Source organism: Polyodon spathula, chromosome 18, assembly GCF_017654505.1.
Source record: "Polyodon spathula isolate WHYD16114869_AA chromosome 18, ASM1765450v1, whole genome shotgun sequence".
Lineage (NCBI taxonomy): Eukaryota > Metazoa > Chordata > Actinopteri > Acipenseriformes > Polyodontidae > Polyodon > Polyodon spathula.
The window spans coordinates 17,232,888-17,248,103 of record NC_054551.1 but is presented as its reverse complement, the minus strand read 5'-3'; the positions used below and the strand labels follow the sequence as shown (position 1 = coordinate 17,248,103).

Sequence of the window (15,216 nt, the reverse complement as noted above, 5' to 3'; positions counted from 1 at the left end):
TGAAGTGCAGTAAAGCAAAGCGAAAATACAAAACAGAGTAGTATGGCAAATCATTGTAATAAATAAACTATAGTGCAAGATAAGGGAAAGCATGGTAAAACTGCAAAGTGTACCACAGCAACTTTTATATTGGATATGGAAGAGTATACATCTGGACTGGGAATTCAGTTTGAATAGTGAATGATTGAACGAGAATGTTTTTTTATAAATGTTTGTAGCTGGCGAAACTCAAATTATCCCCTTCTCTAAAACCCCAAAATGACTACTAGCAAAGTTGGTAATACTTGGAGCTTTATACTTTTCCGTTTTTATTTTCCATCTCTCTACGTCTCTTTAAACATTAATCTTAGCCTCATGCTTACTGTTAAATTTTGTGACTGAAGGTTTATTACCGTTTTGCAAATATTGTAGTGACTGTTCAGTTTTGTGAATAAGCTTTTACTGTTATGCAAGTACTGTATGTTATGCATCACTACTGTTAGCTGCAACTCTCCACTTGTAATGAAACACAGTGTAAAATGTTTTATTTCAAATGGCAGAGATAAAGAGGAAGTCTTACAAACTTATGTTCTGGTTATCTATTTGTATGTTTTGTTGAACAAATGACAAAAATCCACCTTGAAAGCAGGTATATATACGTGTAAACTGTTTATATTTCATGACCGCGCCAAAACTGCAATTTTACTACATAATGGCCGCATTAATTACACAATTCTATTATGATTACTAATAGGATTCATAGCTTTACTATAGAAGTCATGTACAATACCTACCAAATCATTTAAGCGTTTAGGGGAAGACTGGAATGCACTGCCAGTGTATGCTTTTGTGCAATCTCTTCCCCCTCACCAGCTGATCGACACACATGTTCACCTTGCATAAATATACTAAAAACAAAATAAGTTTTAAATATTTATGGTAGACGATAGACTTTACTCATACTCAACTGATCGTTCTGTATTTTGATTGTGACAGCTCAATTAGTCTATTTACTTTAAAAACCATACTAAATGCAAAAAGTGCACTAAAACCTTTTTTTTTTTTTTTTTTTTTTTACTGATGTGCATATATTTAAAAAACAGTATCATTATGTGAAGGTGTTAAATCTTAGATTACATTACTGATGTAGGAGTACTGTGACTAAAATAAGCAACATTTTCTGTAATTGAGCAAATATTTCAATTTTACACCGAATCCAAGTATTAAAAATCAATAGATCAGATTATTTTAATATTCAAAAGTTTCAGCTTTTGAGGCCAGTAAATGGTTTACTCTTTCCTTCTGAACTCGAAGACTACTGAGATCTCAATAGTGCAAGCACCAATACAATAATCCATTCGATTTAAAAAAGGGAATGTCCCAGTAAATCATAATAATCCCTCACTTATTTGATGTAATATAAAAAATGTATTGCTATTTATTTTAAATACAGTAATCCCTTGCCAACCGCGTATTTGCCAACCACGGAATTCATGTATACCCGGTTTTACTTTTTATACCAAATTTGCCAACCAGGGCATATAGATTTGTGTATACGCAGTTTTGCATGAAAACATATGATGCAACGCATTTGCTTCCGTGCCATCGTGTGTATTTTTGCGCACTCCCATCTCGCCAGCATCATCTCTCGCTTTGTCTCATGTACTAGTCATAGTAGTATGCGCATGCGGTTTCGTTGCTCCATGTTAACTTAGCGTAATTGTCACCAGTCAACAACATCCTGACCTTCAACTCTAAGGATTCAAGGTAAATAAAACCTTACTTTTTATATGTTATAATGTTATTATTTTTTACATGTTACATTACCCAGTATGTTATAGTATTTGCAAAGTTTTTGTTAGTGTTTTTCATTTGTGTTTAGTGAAGGAAAATACAACTTAGATAGGCTTTGATAAGTGTAACTGCAGCCGTGGAGAACCTTACCCTCTATTTCCCATAAGATCTAGTATTTACCAACCGCAATTTTGCCAACCGTGGGGGTTTTCAAGAAAGTAACCCCTGCGGTTGGCGAGGGATTACTGTATATACTTGTTGTATAAACAGAATACTGAAGGATCATTTGCAGTCCCTTAGGAGGAGATCTTTAAATAAACCACTCCCCTCTATCGGGGCTTGTGATTTACTGGGACATCCTCCTGCGGTGAATACAAACCATATACCAGTGAATGACTGCAAACCAGAATGATCATTCAGTACCTTTTTTTTTTTTTTAAAAAAAGCTTGTTTTTGTAAGTAACAGATATGTTTTAACTTACAAGAATATATAACATGTGTCCCTGTGTGGGGATAAACCATTCCCACAAGGCCCATAGTTATCTGACCCATCTCTTATGGAAATCTGACGCAGTGACAGGTGTACCAGCCGTACATATTTATTGCAGATTGCTTAGCAATGCACAGCTGCTGAACCATGGAAACAGCGTGCATCACAAGGAACAAGCTAGCAAAAAGAGTCTGTTAAGCAAGGTCTCCCTGCGGGACTAGAATCACGGTGCAGCAACACATTTTGTATTCTGATATACAAGGTCATTAGTCTTCGATAGAACAAAGTCATTGACAAAGACTTCTTGCATTTCATTTTATGAAGATGCTATTTGAAAGTTAAGCTGAGGCTCACACTTTCTTTCCTTGAACATTGCCTCACATAGCTCCATCAGCAGGCACTTACCTCACAAAGGTATCAGATCTGTAGGCTGGTTAAAGTGACTGTGCTACAGGCAAACAAATGTGGCTATCTAAAAGGTGACAGTAGTAAGACTGAATTGAACTGTGGTCAAATTGACCACTTCATACATTTTGCTAAGTGGGCAATTTGCCTGAGAGTTGCCCATAATGGAAAAGCCATGACATGTAACAGTTAAACTGTTTGGCACGATGATGTATAACATTTGGCTGTTTTCTCTTCAAAATAATGTATTTAGCTTATAGAAGGAGAAATATGTTTGCACAACAAACAAACCCTTTGAAAGATGTTGGTGGTTAGCCTATATGTTCTAACTATTAAAAAAAAAAAAAAAAAAACTGGAAGCAGCTTGAAGAGCCACAAGCTTTCTGGAAAACAAGTTCTAAAATGGAGTTCTAACCTTGAAACAGTCTCAGTTTGGAAATCTTGCATTTAGATTGCTTTAAAAGAACCATTCAGTTCTGGCCATTTACACCCCATGGGTTGATTATTGAAAATCAAGGACATTCATCAAGGGTCATTCCACACCAACACAACCTGAAAAGGGACATTTCGTTGCCCGTCAGTCTCATATTTTCCTAGAAACATTCACCTGGGGATTTTCTGACACACTGAGTTCAGAAATCATAGCCATTATTTTTTCAAAAATGTCCCCTTCGACCTCTGACCTTGCAAAGGTGAACCTAAAGTGAGAAAGGGACCTGACCAGAAAAATCACCCTGGGTGCAATTTAGATGCTACCATCGTGTGTAGCACCTAGTTCTACTCGTAATGAATAAGGCTTTTTAGAAAAAAATACTAGGAGCACCCTACTCACTTCTGGCAAATTGCCAGACAAGGGGTAACTGACCAGTTTTATTTGAACTTCAACCTAATCCTTTACCTTTCAGGGGATGTGGGTCCTAAAATGTATTGCTTTAAAAGTATTCCAGTACCAGTATTCCAAATTATGTGAAAAACATTTGGTTTCTAGTCTCACCACTGGTCATTAAACCTGCACTTGAAATTTGAATTTTTGCTATTTGTACCAAGTTTAGGCCATAATAACTTGCGTGGGGGGACTCCAAAAAAAATCACCCAAAGATATGTTTGGATAGATGTTGATACAAGCTTCAAGCTAAATTTTACGGTATCCGGGGGATTTTGATTATTGAAGTTGCATTTGTCATGCATTCACATTGCTTATGGCCACTTTGGCGAGGCTAAAGTGCCAAACAGTTCTATCCAAACTGACTATTTCTTCAACTTTGCATTCTCTGAGGATTGATCTAAAATTCAGTTTTTCTTAAAAAAAAAAAAAAACTTCCTTGTTTACAGCACCATTTAATTACACCCGTCTGTCATCGAAGACCTCCTAAATCAAAATCTTTCAGTTGTGCCTGAAATTGACTGATTGGCTAGCATGAGAATGCAGCAAATGGCTTTTTCATAAATGGTTGTCAGTCACTCAATCAATTCTCTCTCCCCCCCAGGTAGGCACCACAACTTATAAAAAAAATAAAAAAAACTATCATCACTTTTTGTTTTTTTAAATATCCAACTAAGTATGGTTTTGGTAGTTTCAAATGTGTCATCATAACAAAGTCCCAAGTCCCATATGCAAGCTCATAACCTCTCAGCTCCAAGCTAATGCCATTGGAAGCCCACATTGTTACTTTTTCCTCTAGATCAATCCTCAAAGAATCTACAATTGAAGAAAAAAACAGTTTGGATAGAATTATGTGGTACTGCCAAAAATACAAAACCACTGGATACCAACATGTTTTGTTTGATGCTTGTAGATCTCATCAACATCTATCCAAACATATCTATGGGTGATTTTTTGGATTCCCCTCAAGTTATTATGGCCTAAATCTCATTTCAAGGGGATTTAATGACCAGTGGTGTTACTTGAAACCAAAAGTCAAGGTCCCTCTGGTCAAGGTCCCTTTTTCACTTTAGGTTGACCTTTGCAAGGTCACAGGTCGTAGGGGACATTTTTTTTTTTTTAAATAATGGCTATCATTTCTAACTCAGCGTGTCTGAAAATCCCCCAGGTGAATTTTTCAAGAAAAATCTGAGACAGATGGGCAACGGTTGAGTTGGCATAGAATGACCCTCATGGTTTTGCATTATCAAAGTGTTTAACAAAATAACATTGGACATTTTAAGTGTAGTAGCATGTATAAAAAAAAACGTCTGAAATACAATAGAAAGCAGCTGAACAAATTGATATACAACGCTGATAATTTTAATAGACAGGAAACGGTTGCAACGAGTGACTGGTGTGAGTGTTTGTATGTGTCACCTCTCCTGGAGTCTCTGCTGAGAGCAGTTAGGGGTGCCTCGCTGGCCTTGCTGCTCCACATCGCTCCCGTTTACCTGCTGTGAGACACAGACACACATCTTAACCACTGCACTGCAAATACGCCATTGCATTTAAACTAAACTGACGTGTGTACACATTTAATACAACTTCATTAATTAATTGAATTGAAAAGCTTTGTACCGTAGCAGCGTTCTTATTAACTGAGCAGGACTTTGTAAACGCTGGAGTGATTACTAAACATGTAGCATTGTTTTAGCTAGGTACCGTTTTACATAATTTGTGATCAGAGTACTTCTGCTGTGTTATTCGTCCAAGCAAGCCAAGTTTTATTTGAACATCTAATTTCTAAAAGGGAGGTTATGCTACGATACACAGGAAAAAAAAAAGTGTGTTTGAAGCCAGTATGGCAGATGTTTATTTTTTGGCACATCAAGCACTGCATTTGGTTGGAGGGCTTTTATACCCAGATTGTATTACTTTCAGTTGTACATTTTCAAATGGTTTAAAGAATCTTCATGGAAGTTTAAGCTGGAAGCAATGTGCTAGTAAGGATGGAGAGAGTAATAAAAACATTACATGTTAAACAAATAAGAAAATACAAAACTGATGTGCAGTGAAACTTGCGCCTTAATGACATTTTTCAAATAAAGAATTGTACCTGACCAGGACCCAAACTAGAACAATGAAATGAAACCATCTACAGAGTGTGAAACTTTGTTATTCATGTCAGTCTGGGACCAATGCTAAACAGAAAACATTAAAACAAAATCACTATCCTAGATGACTAAACCACACACGTGTTTCACATAAAACATTCCCTTATTTCACTGCTCTCTTTTTTTTCTTATGCTGAATCATCATACTGTGTACCTGAATATGTTTATCTTGTTTAGCCTGTGCTACAGAAAGCCAGATGGTTCACAATCTTTACATTGCTTCTGGCACCCCTTTAAAGAGCTATGATTAAAAAAAAAAAGAAAATGCCAGTCACCACTCATCTTTATTTTATTGGTAAATTGTAGTACCTCAAATGCACTGGTTTGTTATTGGCCGCCTTGTTCTTGATCACCCAAATCTTTCTTCAGTGCAACACAGACACCTCCACGCAAGTTCAACACTGATATAATTAATGAATGTCAACTGAGCTATGAGTAGATAAGATAAATGGGCAAACTCTTAAGTGAACCAGTTGACAAGTGTCATTTAAACACATCTTGAAACAACCTTGAAACCTGCTAGCCATCATGACTATGAAGAAAGCAGATAGCATGTCACTAAGAAGTAAGTAGAGAGCACAAATATGTACTGGGTATTGTTTTTATTTAAGACAGAACACTGAAATATATTTATAATACACTGTTTCTATGGCACCTGCCACCCCATGAATTTATGGAACTTTGCACAATTTTGTGGGGTAAAAATCTGCTAATGGGAAACAAGGGCCATACTATCCAAACTGGGCTAAGAAAAAAAAGAAACATGCTAGGTTACAGATTTACTTTCAGAAGTGCTGTCTAAAAGTGTATTACTAAAGCAGGTAATAGGGTAAGGAGAATGTACAAAAACAGTGGAAGTGCTGAGAATTTCACACAATATTTATGGCGATATCTGGAATGTAGGGTTTATAAAATGCATACGCCCCTAAACAGAACCACTCAAAGGACTGACATAATGTTTACATCCAGTTAATGTGAGTGTGGTAGCTCACTCAATGCGTTTACATGGCACTTCAAATCCGATTAGAGAGTGATCAGATTCGGAAATAATACCATGTAAACTCTACAATGAAATTTGGGAATCTGATTTATCTCCGTAATCGCATTCCAGGTAAGATTTGTGGACGTGAGTTAACCTATTCAAATCCGATCTCCTTGCATCGTATAAACGTGGTGATCAGATTACAATATTACTTCTGCAGTGCGCATGTGTACTAAAAATCACCGAGCAGTCCTGCGCATGAGCGGTTGTGTATGTGTGTTTGGGTTGGTGAGCATGGTGTCTCGTCAAAAGGAAGCAGTTTACTAGTGCCGAGGAAACGTTTATTTATTTTATATATTATATATATATATATATATATATATATATATATATATATATATATACTATATAGATATTCTTTGGGCTCAAATGGCTTCACCATTTCGCAGAGCTTTCAAATGACAGTCGTGTCATACGGAAATTCTCTCTCCAATCTGCATCTGTAAATTTCTTAAGTACAGTTACGTACCACCAAGCCCTACCTCCATCTGACCCATGCAGTATGTCATTGAAAGCAACAGCTCTACATAACAAAATTGGTGCGTTTTACCGTGTGTGGCTCTGTCTGACTTGCTCTAGAATTAAACGCTGACAACAGAAAAGTACAAGCATTCCAAGGTTCGCGTTAATGTTTAATTGCATCAACATCAAATGTTAATATGCACATTAGGGAAAATGTGTAATCGATCTGTATCCTGACTTGAATTAAGTTCTCAAATAAAATAGCGAGGTGAATAGCTGTCGCCTCGGAGGTGTCTGTGGTGTCTTGACCGGTGGCTCTGCGCCTGCAGCTTCTAAAAACGTCACTGGTAGCATTTAACCCTTCAGGTATGAAAATGAATCAAGAAAATATATTTAATAACTTTTTACGTATATAAACAAATACAACAACAAGATGACATCTCTAAATTTGGCAATTTATAAGTAGGGAAATTCGATTACTTCAACGCCATGTATGCCGAGATAACTATCACATTGGCTTATCCAACTGCCATATAAACTCTGAATTCCGATTGCGAAATCCGATTCCGTGGAATTCGACAACAGAGAAATCTGATTACTTCAGCCATGTAAACTAGTGAGTGACTCACAACTGCATTCTTTGCATGGCTCGTCCCCACTAAATTATGAAATGTAGATTGCGGTACCTGGTCTATCCCCCTTAAAGTTTTCTGACCACACTGTCATTAACAAGAACTACATTTAGAATTATTTGTCCTATCTTTTTGTATCCTAGGGTGACATTTACAGGCAATATATAATGATTGTGATGTTAATCTAATGTAAACTTAATTTTGAAAACCACAGAACACCACAAAATGTGTAAAATAATTACCATGATCACGCATGTAACGATATGTGGGTATCGAGGGCGATGTTCAGTAGGGACTGTATATGGGAAATCGAGCGCCACTGTCTAAACTGTATCATGGTAGCTACCGGTACATCAGGATTTTAACAATTACAAAATAATAAAAAGTTCAATCAGTCAGTTGTGTCAAAATAACCATACCTGTTTCCCCCCTCAGACAGTCACCGACTCATCACTTGCAGTCCGGCTCTCCAGGGCAGCAGATACGGCACCACCAGGCAGCCAAAATGGGCTTCTTTCAGATGTATGTTTGTATTCCACAAGAAAATCCGCTTTTCTGTTAGCCTGTCTCCCGTGTGGTGGTGAGGACAAGTTGAACCACTTGATACTGCGGTAGTGGTTTGTAGATCGGCAGCCTCACTACAGTTTTGTCCAAGATCAATATGCCTGCATTACTATACTTAAGTCTCCGGTAATTACCGAAAAAAATCCCAAGAATAGTTGTCCTTACAGTACTACTAACCGTGGCGTCTACTTCGTTCACTGGCCGAAATAGCAATATATCAACAAACGCACAATCAGCCCGTAAACAAAATACTAATAAGAAACAGCCCAGGAACCGTGTTTAAAAAACAAAAACACACAAGGTATTGACAGACGACCTGAGACACCGTTTACGGAGAGCAGAGTACAGCAGAGCATAGAGCCGGGTCCAGTCTTTCGTTTTCACGGTCTGCCCGGTCTGTTGTATTTCGCTCCGACTCGATTGCACTCTGTATTATATCAGCTGTAACGCTACGGGTTAATCCCGGGTGTTTATATGTGTTACTCCAGGGGTGTTACGTGTATATTTCCCCCGTGTCTATGCGCTCCTTCTCGACCGAACTCTCCTCTAACCCGCGGAGCTCACAGGCCGTTCCTTCCAGGCTCTGGGTTCCTTCTTCTTGTCACACCTCGCCCGGTCCCCGCACCTCTTATCGTCTCTTTCTGCCTCACCCGAACCTGGGCGAGAAGTTGCATGTGTCAGTTAGTCTCTACCCGCCTCTCGGTTTTGCTTTTCCCGGTATTCAGCAGATACGGAGCCGGCAGTTACTTCGGCCATTCCGCCATTAAACAAACAACTGTGGAAGCAGGAAACCAGTCAGGCAAAGGGGCGCGAGGGATCGCGGGAGCACGAAACACCGCGGGATTTGCTTGCTGTCCACTAAACAGATAGGGAATCACACGAGAAGTCACTTGTCGACCTTATCAACATGGCGGTTGGTCAGGGTTCGGCCATGTTGTGTGTATTCATTTGCGTTTCAAAACTTTCAATAACTTGGTTTTTGTTTTGGTTTATCAGAAATGCATTTTTAAGAAGGAGTTACAATTTTATGTAATACAATCTTTTGTTGGATTTTATTGATAGGCATTTGGTCTGATATGTTTTTAACCTTTTTAGTTAGTTGTATGTATACATTGTGTATTGTGTTTTATAACCATTTAGGATGCTGGATGTCTCAGTGGTTTATGGTATTTATAATTTCAAAGACGTGCTCCCCTGAGAAATGTACCAACCATACCGAACCAGTGACTTTTTAGTATAAAGAGTTTATGCATCATGTTTTTGAACTGACACGTTTTTATTTTATTTTATTCATGTTTTCTAAAGAAACAGATAACAGTGGATTTTTCCGGGCTGAAGTTAGTTACTTATTCTCGATGTGAGACTCAAGTTAGTTGCTTATTCCCGGTTTGAAGCAGAAGTTAGTTGTTTATTCCCGATGTGAGGCTGAGGTTAGTTACTTATTCGCACAGTTATTGAATATTACCACGTTAAATCACATAGGGCATCATTTTTAAAACTATGACGCAACAGCACCAATTTGATCAGTTCCATGATACGTGCAAAGCACCAAATTTCTATTTCAGGGAACCAGGGTTATGATAATAACCTACCGCTCCCTTATAATTGGGAAATGTAACCATTACGGAATGGGATATATCTCGTATAACTCGATCTACCTGAGCACTTACATCAATGCTGCTCTTGCTCCCCATCTGCGTTAGACGTCGTCCCAGGAAATCTCAACGACTGTCGCACAGGAATCATTGCCATTTTTCACGGGGACTAAATTTCACCGATGACTTTAAATTACAGTGGGCTTTATGTACTGACACAAACTTCCCATCTAATATTAGAGCACTTTAATGTTTAAATGTGTTGCATTTAAATACCCGGTGGAGGGTTATAATTTAGCATTTTGTTTATTTGAAAAACGGTAATATAATGCAACATTATGCAAATTATGGAGACAGTGGGAATAGTTATATCTCTAACTTTCTCAAGTTTCAGTTCAAATACTTTACTGGCATGACAAACTGAACAAGCATTGTCAATGATACAATGTATTAACACAAAAGAACAGACATGAAATAATAACACAATTATATTTGTCTAGGGCTCGTCTGTTGTGTATCTCTGGACCTGCGGCAAGACGCTACAAACTGCAGCTATTACTGCGTCATCTCTGCTCTCCCCCAGAAAGAACTGCAGTTTCTCCTCTTGGCTGGAGCAGAAAGCCCTCTATTCTATCTGCCAGCCTGAGGGAGTATCTCTCTCTCAACTCTCTGTGCCTCTCACAGTGGAGGATGAGGTGAGTCTCAATCTCAGTCTCTCCTTTGTGGTACTAGATATAGAGTCACTCCTCTCTGGGACTCCACTGTGCTCTGCCAGCCAGTTTGTGGTCCCTAACTCTGTGTTTACTTAATAGGTGTTTGTTTTAAGAACATAAGAACATAAGAAAGTTTACAAACGAGAGGAGGCCATTCGGCCCATCTTGCTCGTTTGGTTGTTAGTAGCTTATTGATCCCAAAATCTCATCAAGCAGCTTCTTGAAGGATCCCAGGGTGTCAGCTTCAACAACATTACTGGGGAGTTGATTCCAGACCCTCACAATTCTCTGTGTAAAAAAGTGTCTCCTATTTTCTGTTCTGAATGCCCCTTTTTCTAAACTCCATTTGTGACCCCTGGTCCTTGTTTCTTTTTTCAGGCTGAAAAAGTCCCTTGGGTCGACACTGTCAATACCTTTTAGAATTTTGAATGCTTGAATTAGGTCGCCACGTAGTCTTCTTTGTTCAAGACTGAACAGATTCAATTCTTTTAGCCTGTCTGCATATGACATGCCTTTTAAGCCCGGAATAATTCTGGTCGCTCTTCTTTGCACTCTTTTTAGAGCAGCAATATCTTTTTTATAGCGAGGTGACCAGAACTGCACACAATATTCAAGATGAGGTCTTACAAGTGCATTGTACAGTTTTAACATTACTTCCCTTGATTTAAATTCAACACTTTTCACAATGTATCCGAGCATCTTGTTAGCCTTTTTTATAGCTTCCCCACATTGCCTAGATGAAGACATTTCTGAGTCAACAAAAACTCCTAGGTCTTTTTCATAGATTCCTTCTCCAATTTCAATATCTCCCATATGATATTTATAATGTACATTTTTATTTCCTGCGTGCAGTACCTTACACTTTTCTCTATTAAATGTCATTTGCCATGTGTCTGCCCAGTTCTGAATCTTGTCTAGATCATTTTGAATGACCTTTGCTGCTGCAACAGTGTTTGCCACTCCTCCTACTTTTGTGTCGTCTGCAAATTTAACAAGTTTGCTTACTATACCAGAATCTAAATCATTAATGTAGATTAGGAATAGCAGAGGACCTAATACTGATCCCTGTGGTACACCGCTGGTTACCACACTCCATTCTGAGGTTTTTCCTCTAATCAGTACTTTCTGTTTTCTACATGTTAACCACTCCCTAATCCATGTACATGTGTTTCCTTGAATCCCAACTGCGTTCAGTTTGAGAATTAATCTTTTGTGCGGGACTTTGTCAAAAGCTTTCTGGAAATCTAAATAAACCATGTCATATGCTTTGCAATTATCCATTATCGATGTTGCATCCTCAAAAAAATCAAGCAAGTTAGTTAGGCACGATCTCCCTTTCCTAAAACCATGTTGACTGTCTCCCAGGACCCTGTTACCATATAGGTAATTTTCCATTTTGGATCTTATTATAGTTTCCATAAGTTTGCATATAATAGAAGTCAGGCTTACTGGTCTGTAGTTACCTGGTTCAGTTTTGTTTCCCTTTTTGTGGATCGGTATTACGTTTGCAATTTTCCAGTCTGTCGGTACCACCCCTGTGTCAAGAGACTGCTGCATGATCTTGGTTAGCGGTTTGTAAATTACTTCTTTCATTTCTTTGAGTACTACTGGGAGGATCTCATCCAGCCCAGGGGATTTGTTTATTTTAAGAGCTCCTAGTCCCTTTAACACTTCTGCCTCAGTTATGCTAAAGTTATTTAAAACTGGATAGGAACTGTATGACATGTGGGGCATGTTGTCAGTATCTTCCTTTGTAAAAACTTGTGAAAAGTAATCATTTAACATATTTGCTATTTTTTTTTCTTCCTCTATGATTTTGCCATTTGTATCTCTTAAACATTTAATCTCCTCTTTGAATGTTCTCTTGCTGTTGTAATATTGGAAAAACATTTTGGAATTGGTTTTAGCTCCCTTAGCAATGTTCATTTCTATTTCTCTCTTGGCCTTTCTAACTTCCTTTTTGACTTGCGTTTGCAGTTCCGTGTACTCTTTCTGCGTACTTTCTTTTTGGTCCTTTTTTAATGCTCTGTACAGTGCCTTTTTTCGCTGAATATTTTTTTTTAATTGATCTATTAAACCATTTTGGCAATTTAGTTTTACATTTAGATTTGTCTACTTTAGGGATGTAATTGTTTTGCGCCTCTAGTACTACATTTTTGAAGAACAACCATCCTTCTTCTGTGGGTGTTTTCTCTATTTTACTCCAATCTACTTCTGTTAGTCTCTGTTTCATACCTTCATAGTTTGCTTTTCTAAAATTGTAAACCTTAACTTTAGTCTTTACTTTTGGGGATTTAAAAAACACTTCAAATGAGACCATGTTGTGGTCTGAGTTTGCCAGTGGTTCTCTGACCTCTGTTTTAGTTATTCTATCTTCGTTATTTGAAAAGACTAAATCAAGGCATGCCTCCCCTCTAGTGGGTGCCTTCACAAATTGTGTTAGGAAGCAGTCATTTGTCATTTCCACCATTTCTATTTCATCCTTCGCGCTACCCACCGGGTTTTCCCATTTTATTTGGGGGAAGTTGAAATCCCCCATTAGTATGGCTTCTCCTTTGCTACACACATTTCTAATGTCATTGTATAACAGATTATTTTGCTCACCGTCTGAATCTGGCGGTCTATAGCATGCTCCTATTATTATGCCTTTTGAATTTTTGTCTGTTATTCTGACCCATATTGATTCGGTTTTATTTTCTTTGTCCAGGTTTAACACCTGGGCTTCAAGACTGTTTCTTATGTATAGCGCTACCCCTCCTCCTCTTCTGTCCTGCCTGTCTTTCCTATACAGTGTATACCCACAAATATTATATTCGTCCCCATCACTCTCAGATAACCAAGTTTCTGTAACACCTATCACATCATAGTTACCTGTTAGTGCAGTAGCTTCAAGTTCTAGAATTTTGTTTCTGATACTTCTAGCATTTAGATAAATACATTTAATGGTTGTCTTACCTGAGTTGTTGTTCTTGTTTTGATGCGGTCTCCCTTCTGTTTTTTTGTTGATTTCTCCCCCCTTCCTTTTGGTGTATTCTCTGTTGAGAGAACTGTAGAGACAGGGTTTGTTTTGATATTTAATGTAGTTTTCTACCAGGGCAGAGCCTATTGTTTTTTCAGTGCTTTATGGATTGTGGGCTCAGTACCAGGGCTCTCCTGGATGTTAATGGGGATGCCATGTAGGAGTGCAATGATGGGTCAAGTGCACTGATTGGGATTGATTCCCGTGCTGAGAAGTGGAGGGAGTTTGGTCTGCTTTCTTTTAGGTGGAACCATAATTGAATTATTCTTGTCTATATGGGAATAGCAGAGGGACTCCTCCATTCTGCTCTGCAGCTGTTGTTAGGGGATTCTGTGTGTGTGCAGGACCTTGTTACAGAACAGGTCGGGGTTTTATTCCCACTTTGAGTAATCTCTCTCTCTCTCTCTCTCTCTCTGTTTAGACCACGTCACTTTGTCATATGGAGATCATGTTTCTAATTCAGAAACAGTGAAAACAAGTCCAAACAAGTCCTACCCCGCCTTGGGGCACAAATGTTTATTAAAATTAAATGAAACCAGAAAACATGTTTTATTGTGTGTTTCCCCTACTGTCATTTTCATACTAACACATGATGCCAGGGTGACTATCCAAACGTATTCTTCGGACACTGTTGGCTGTCCATTTGGTTCAATTCTCTCAAAGTGGTTTCAGCTGCTTGTTTTTAGTTACAAGTTTTTAGTTTTTTTTTCTGCAGTCTCTGCAACTGTGAGTTGCTTTAAAAAAAATGTTGATAGTAAAAGTGTAATAATGCACAATGAAAGCATAGTAAAGCCCAGAAAAGTACTGTATATAAGAAATAATGTATGTAAATATGGCAAATCATGGAAAATTATGATGCAAGGATAGCATTACTATTTTAAAAAAATATATTTAGAATTTACTGTGGTAAGCTTTTATAAGGGTTAATCAACATAAAGATTTAGAAGTCAGGAAAGACCAATTATATTTACAAATAAACTGACTAACAAAGTTCAACCTTCTTTACTCAGCTTTAACCTTTGTAGTAAATCAGTAAAGTGAACTATGAGTATTTGGATAAAATGTTTTAGAATATCTAGAACATTCACAATAACTTCTAACGAATGTCCTTACTAAGTTTCATAATGCATCTCCAGCTGGGATAATAAAGTTACTGGGACAACTGAGGCTATTGTGAGCGGTGTCAAAGTCTAAAGACACCCTGTGGTTTGGAATGGAATAAACTTGGTAGAGAACGTCACTGTACAACACAATCCAGCCATTATCTGGAGAAAAAGGCGCCCCCTAGAGGAGTGGTGTTCAGCCTACACCCTATACTGCTGAACAATCTTGGCAGATAGGTACAGCACTGAATGTCTTAATGGTCTTGTCAGTCATTGTTGCAGAAATCTATTTTCTGGAGCAAAAGTGTTTCTCTGCTTTGTGTGACAGTACTTGGGTTACCACTGTACCATGTGGACAGATTGCTCAGTAAAATCTTAT

The 15,216-nt window shown here is 38.0% G+C and overlaps 1 protein-coding gene and 1 long non-coding RNA gene across 9 annotated transcripts in view; one reads left to right on the top strand and one right to left on the bottom strand.

The window, feature by feature from the left end:
- The window catches only part of cep350 (centrosomal protein 350), an 82,972-nt gene extending 73,783 nt beyond the window's left edge, over nt 1-9,189 (bottom strand). For 7 of the 8 annotated variants that reach the window (XM_041278051.1, XM_041278056.1, XM_041278057.1 and 4 more), the window contains exons 1-2: nt 8,263-9,189; nt 4,971-5,047 (exon numbers count right to left, since the gene is read on the bottom strand). In XM_041278051.1, the coding sequence (XP_041133985.1) occupies nt 4,971-5,031 (61 nt within the window). In that variant the 5' untranslated portion in view covers nt 5,032-5,047; nt 8,263-9,189. The remainder of the gene's footprint in view (nt 1-4,970; nt 5,048-8,262) is intronic. The other variant, XM_041278059.1, reaches the window with a different exon arrangement.
- A 164-nt stretch (nt 9,190-9,353) lies between these two features.
- On the top strand, nt 9,354-14,277 carry LOC121330551. The gene is made up of 3 exons (XR_005951873.1): nt 9,354-9,436; nt 10,503-10,697; nt 14,156-14,277. It is a non-coding gene; the product is annotated as an uncharacterized LOC121330551 (long non-coding RNA).
- Nucleotides 14,278-15,216: the final 939 nt, after the last annotated feature.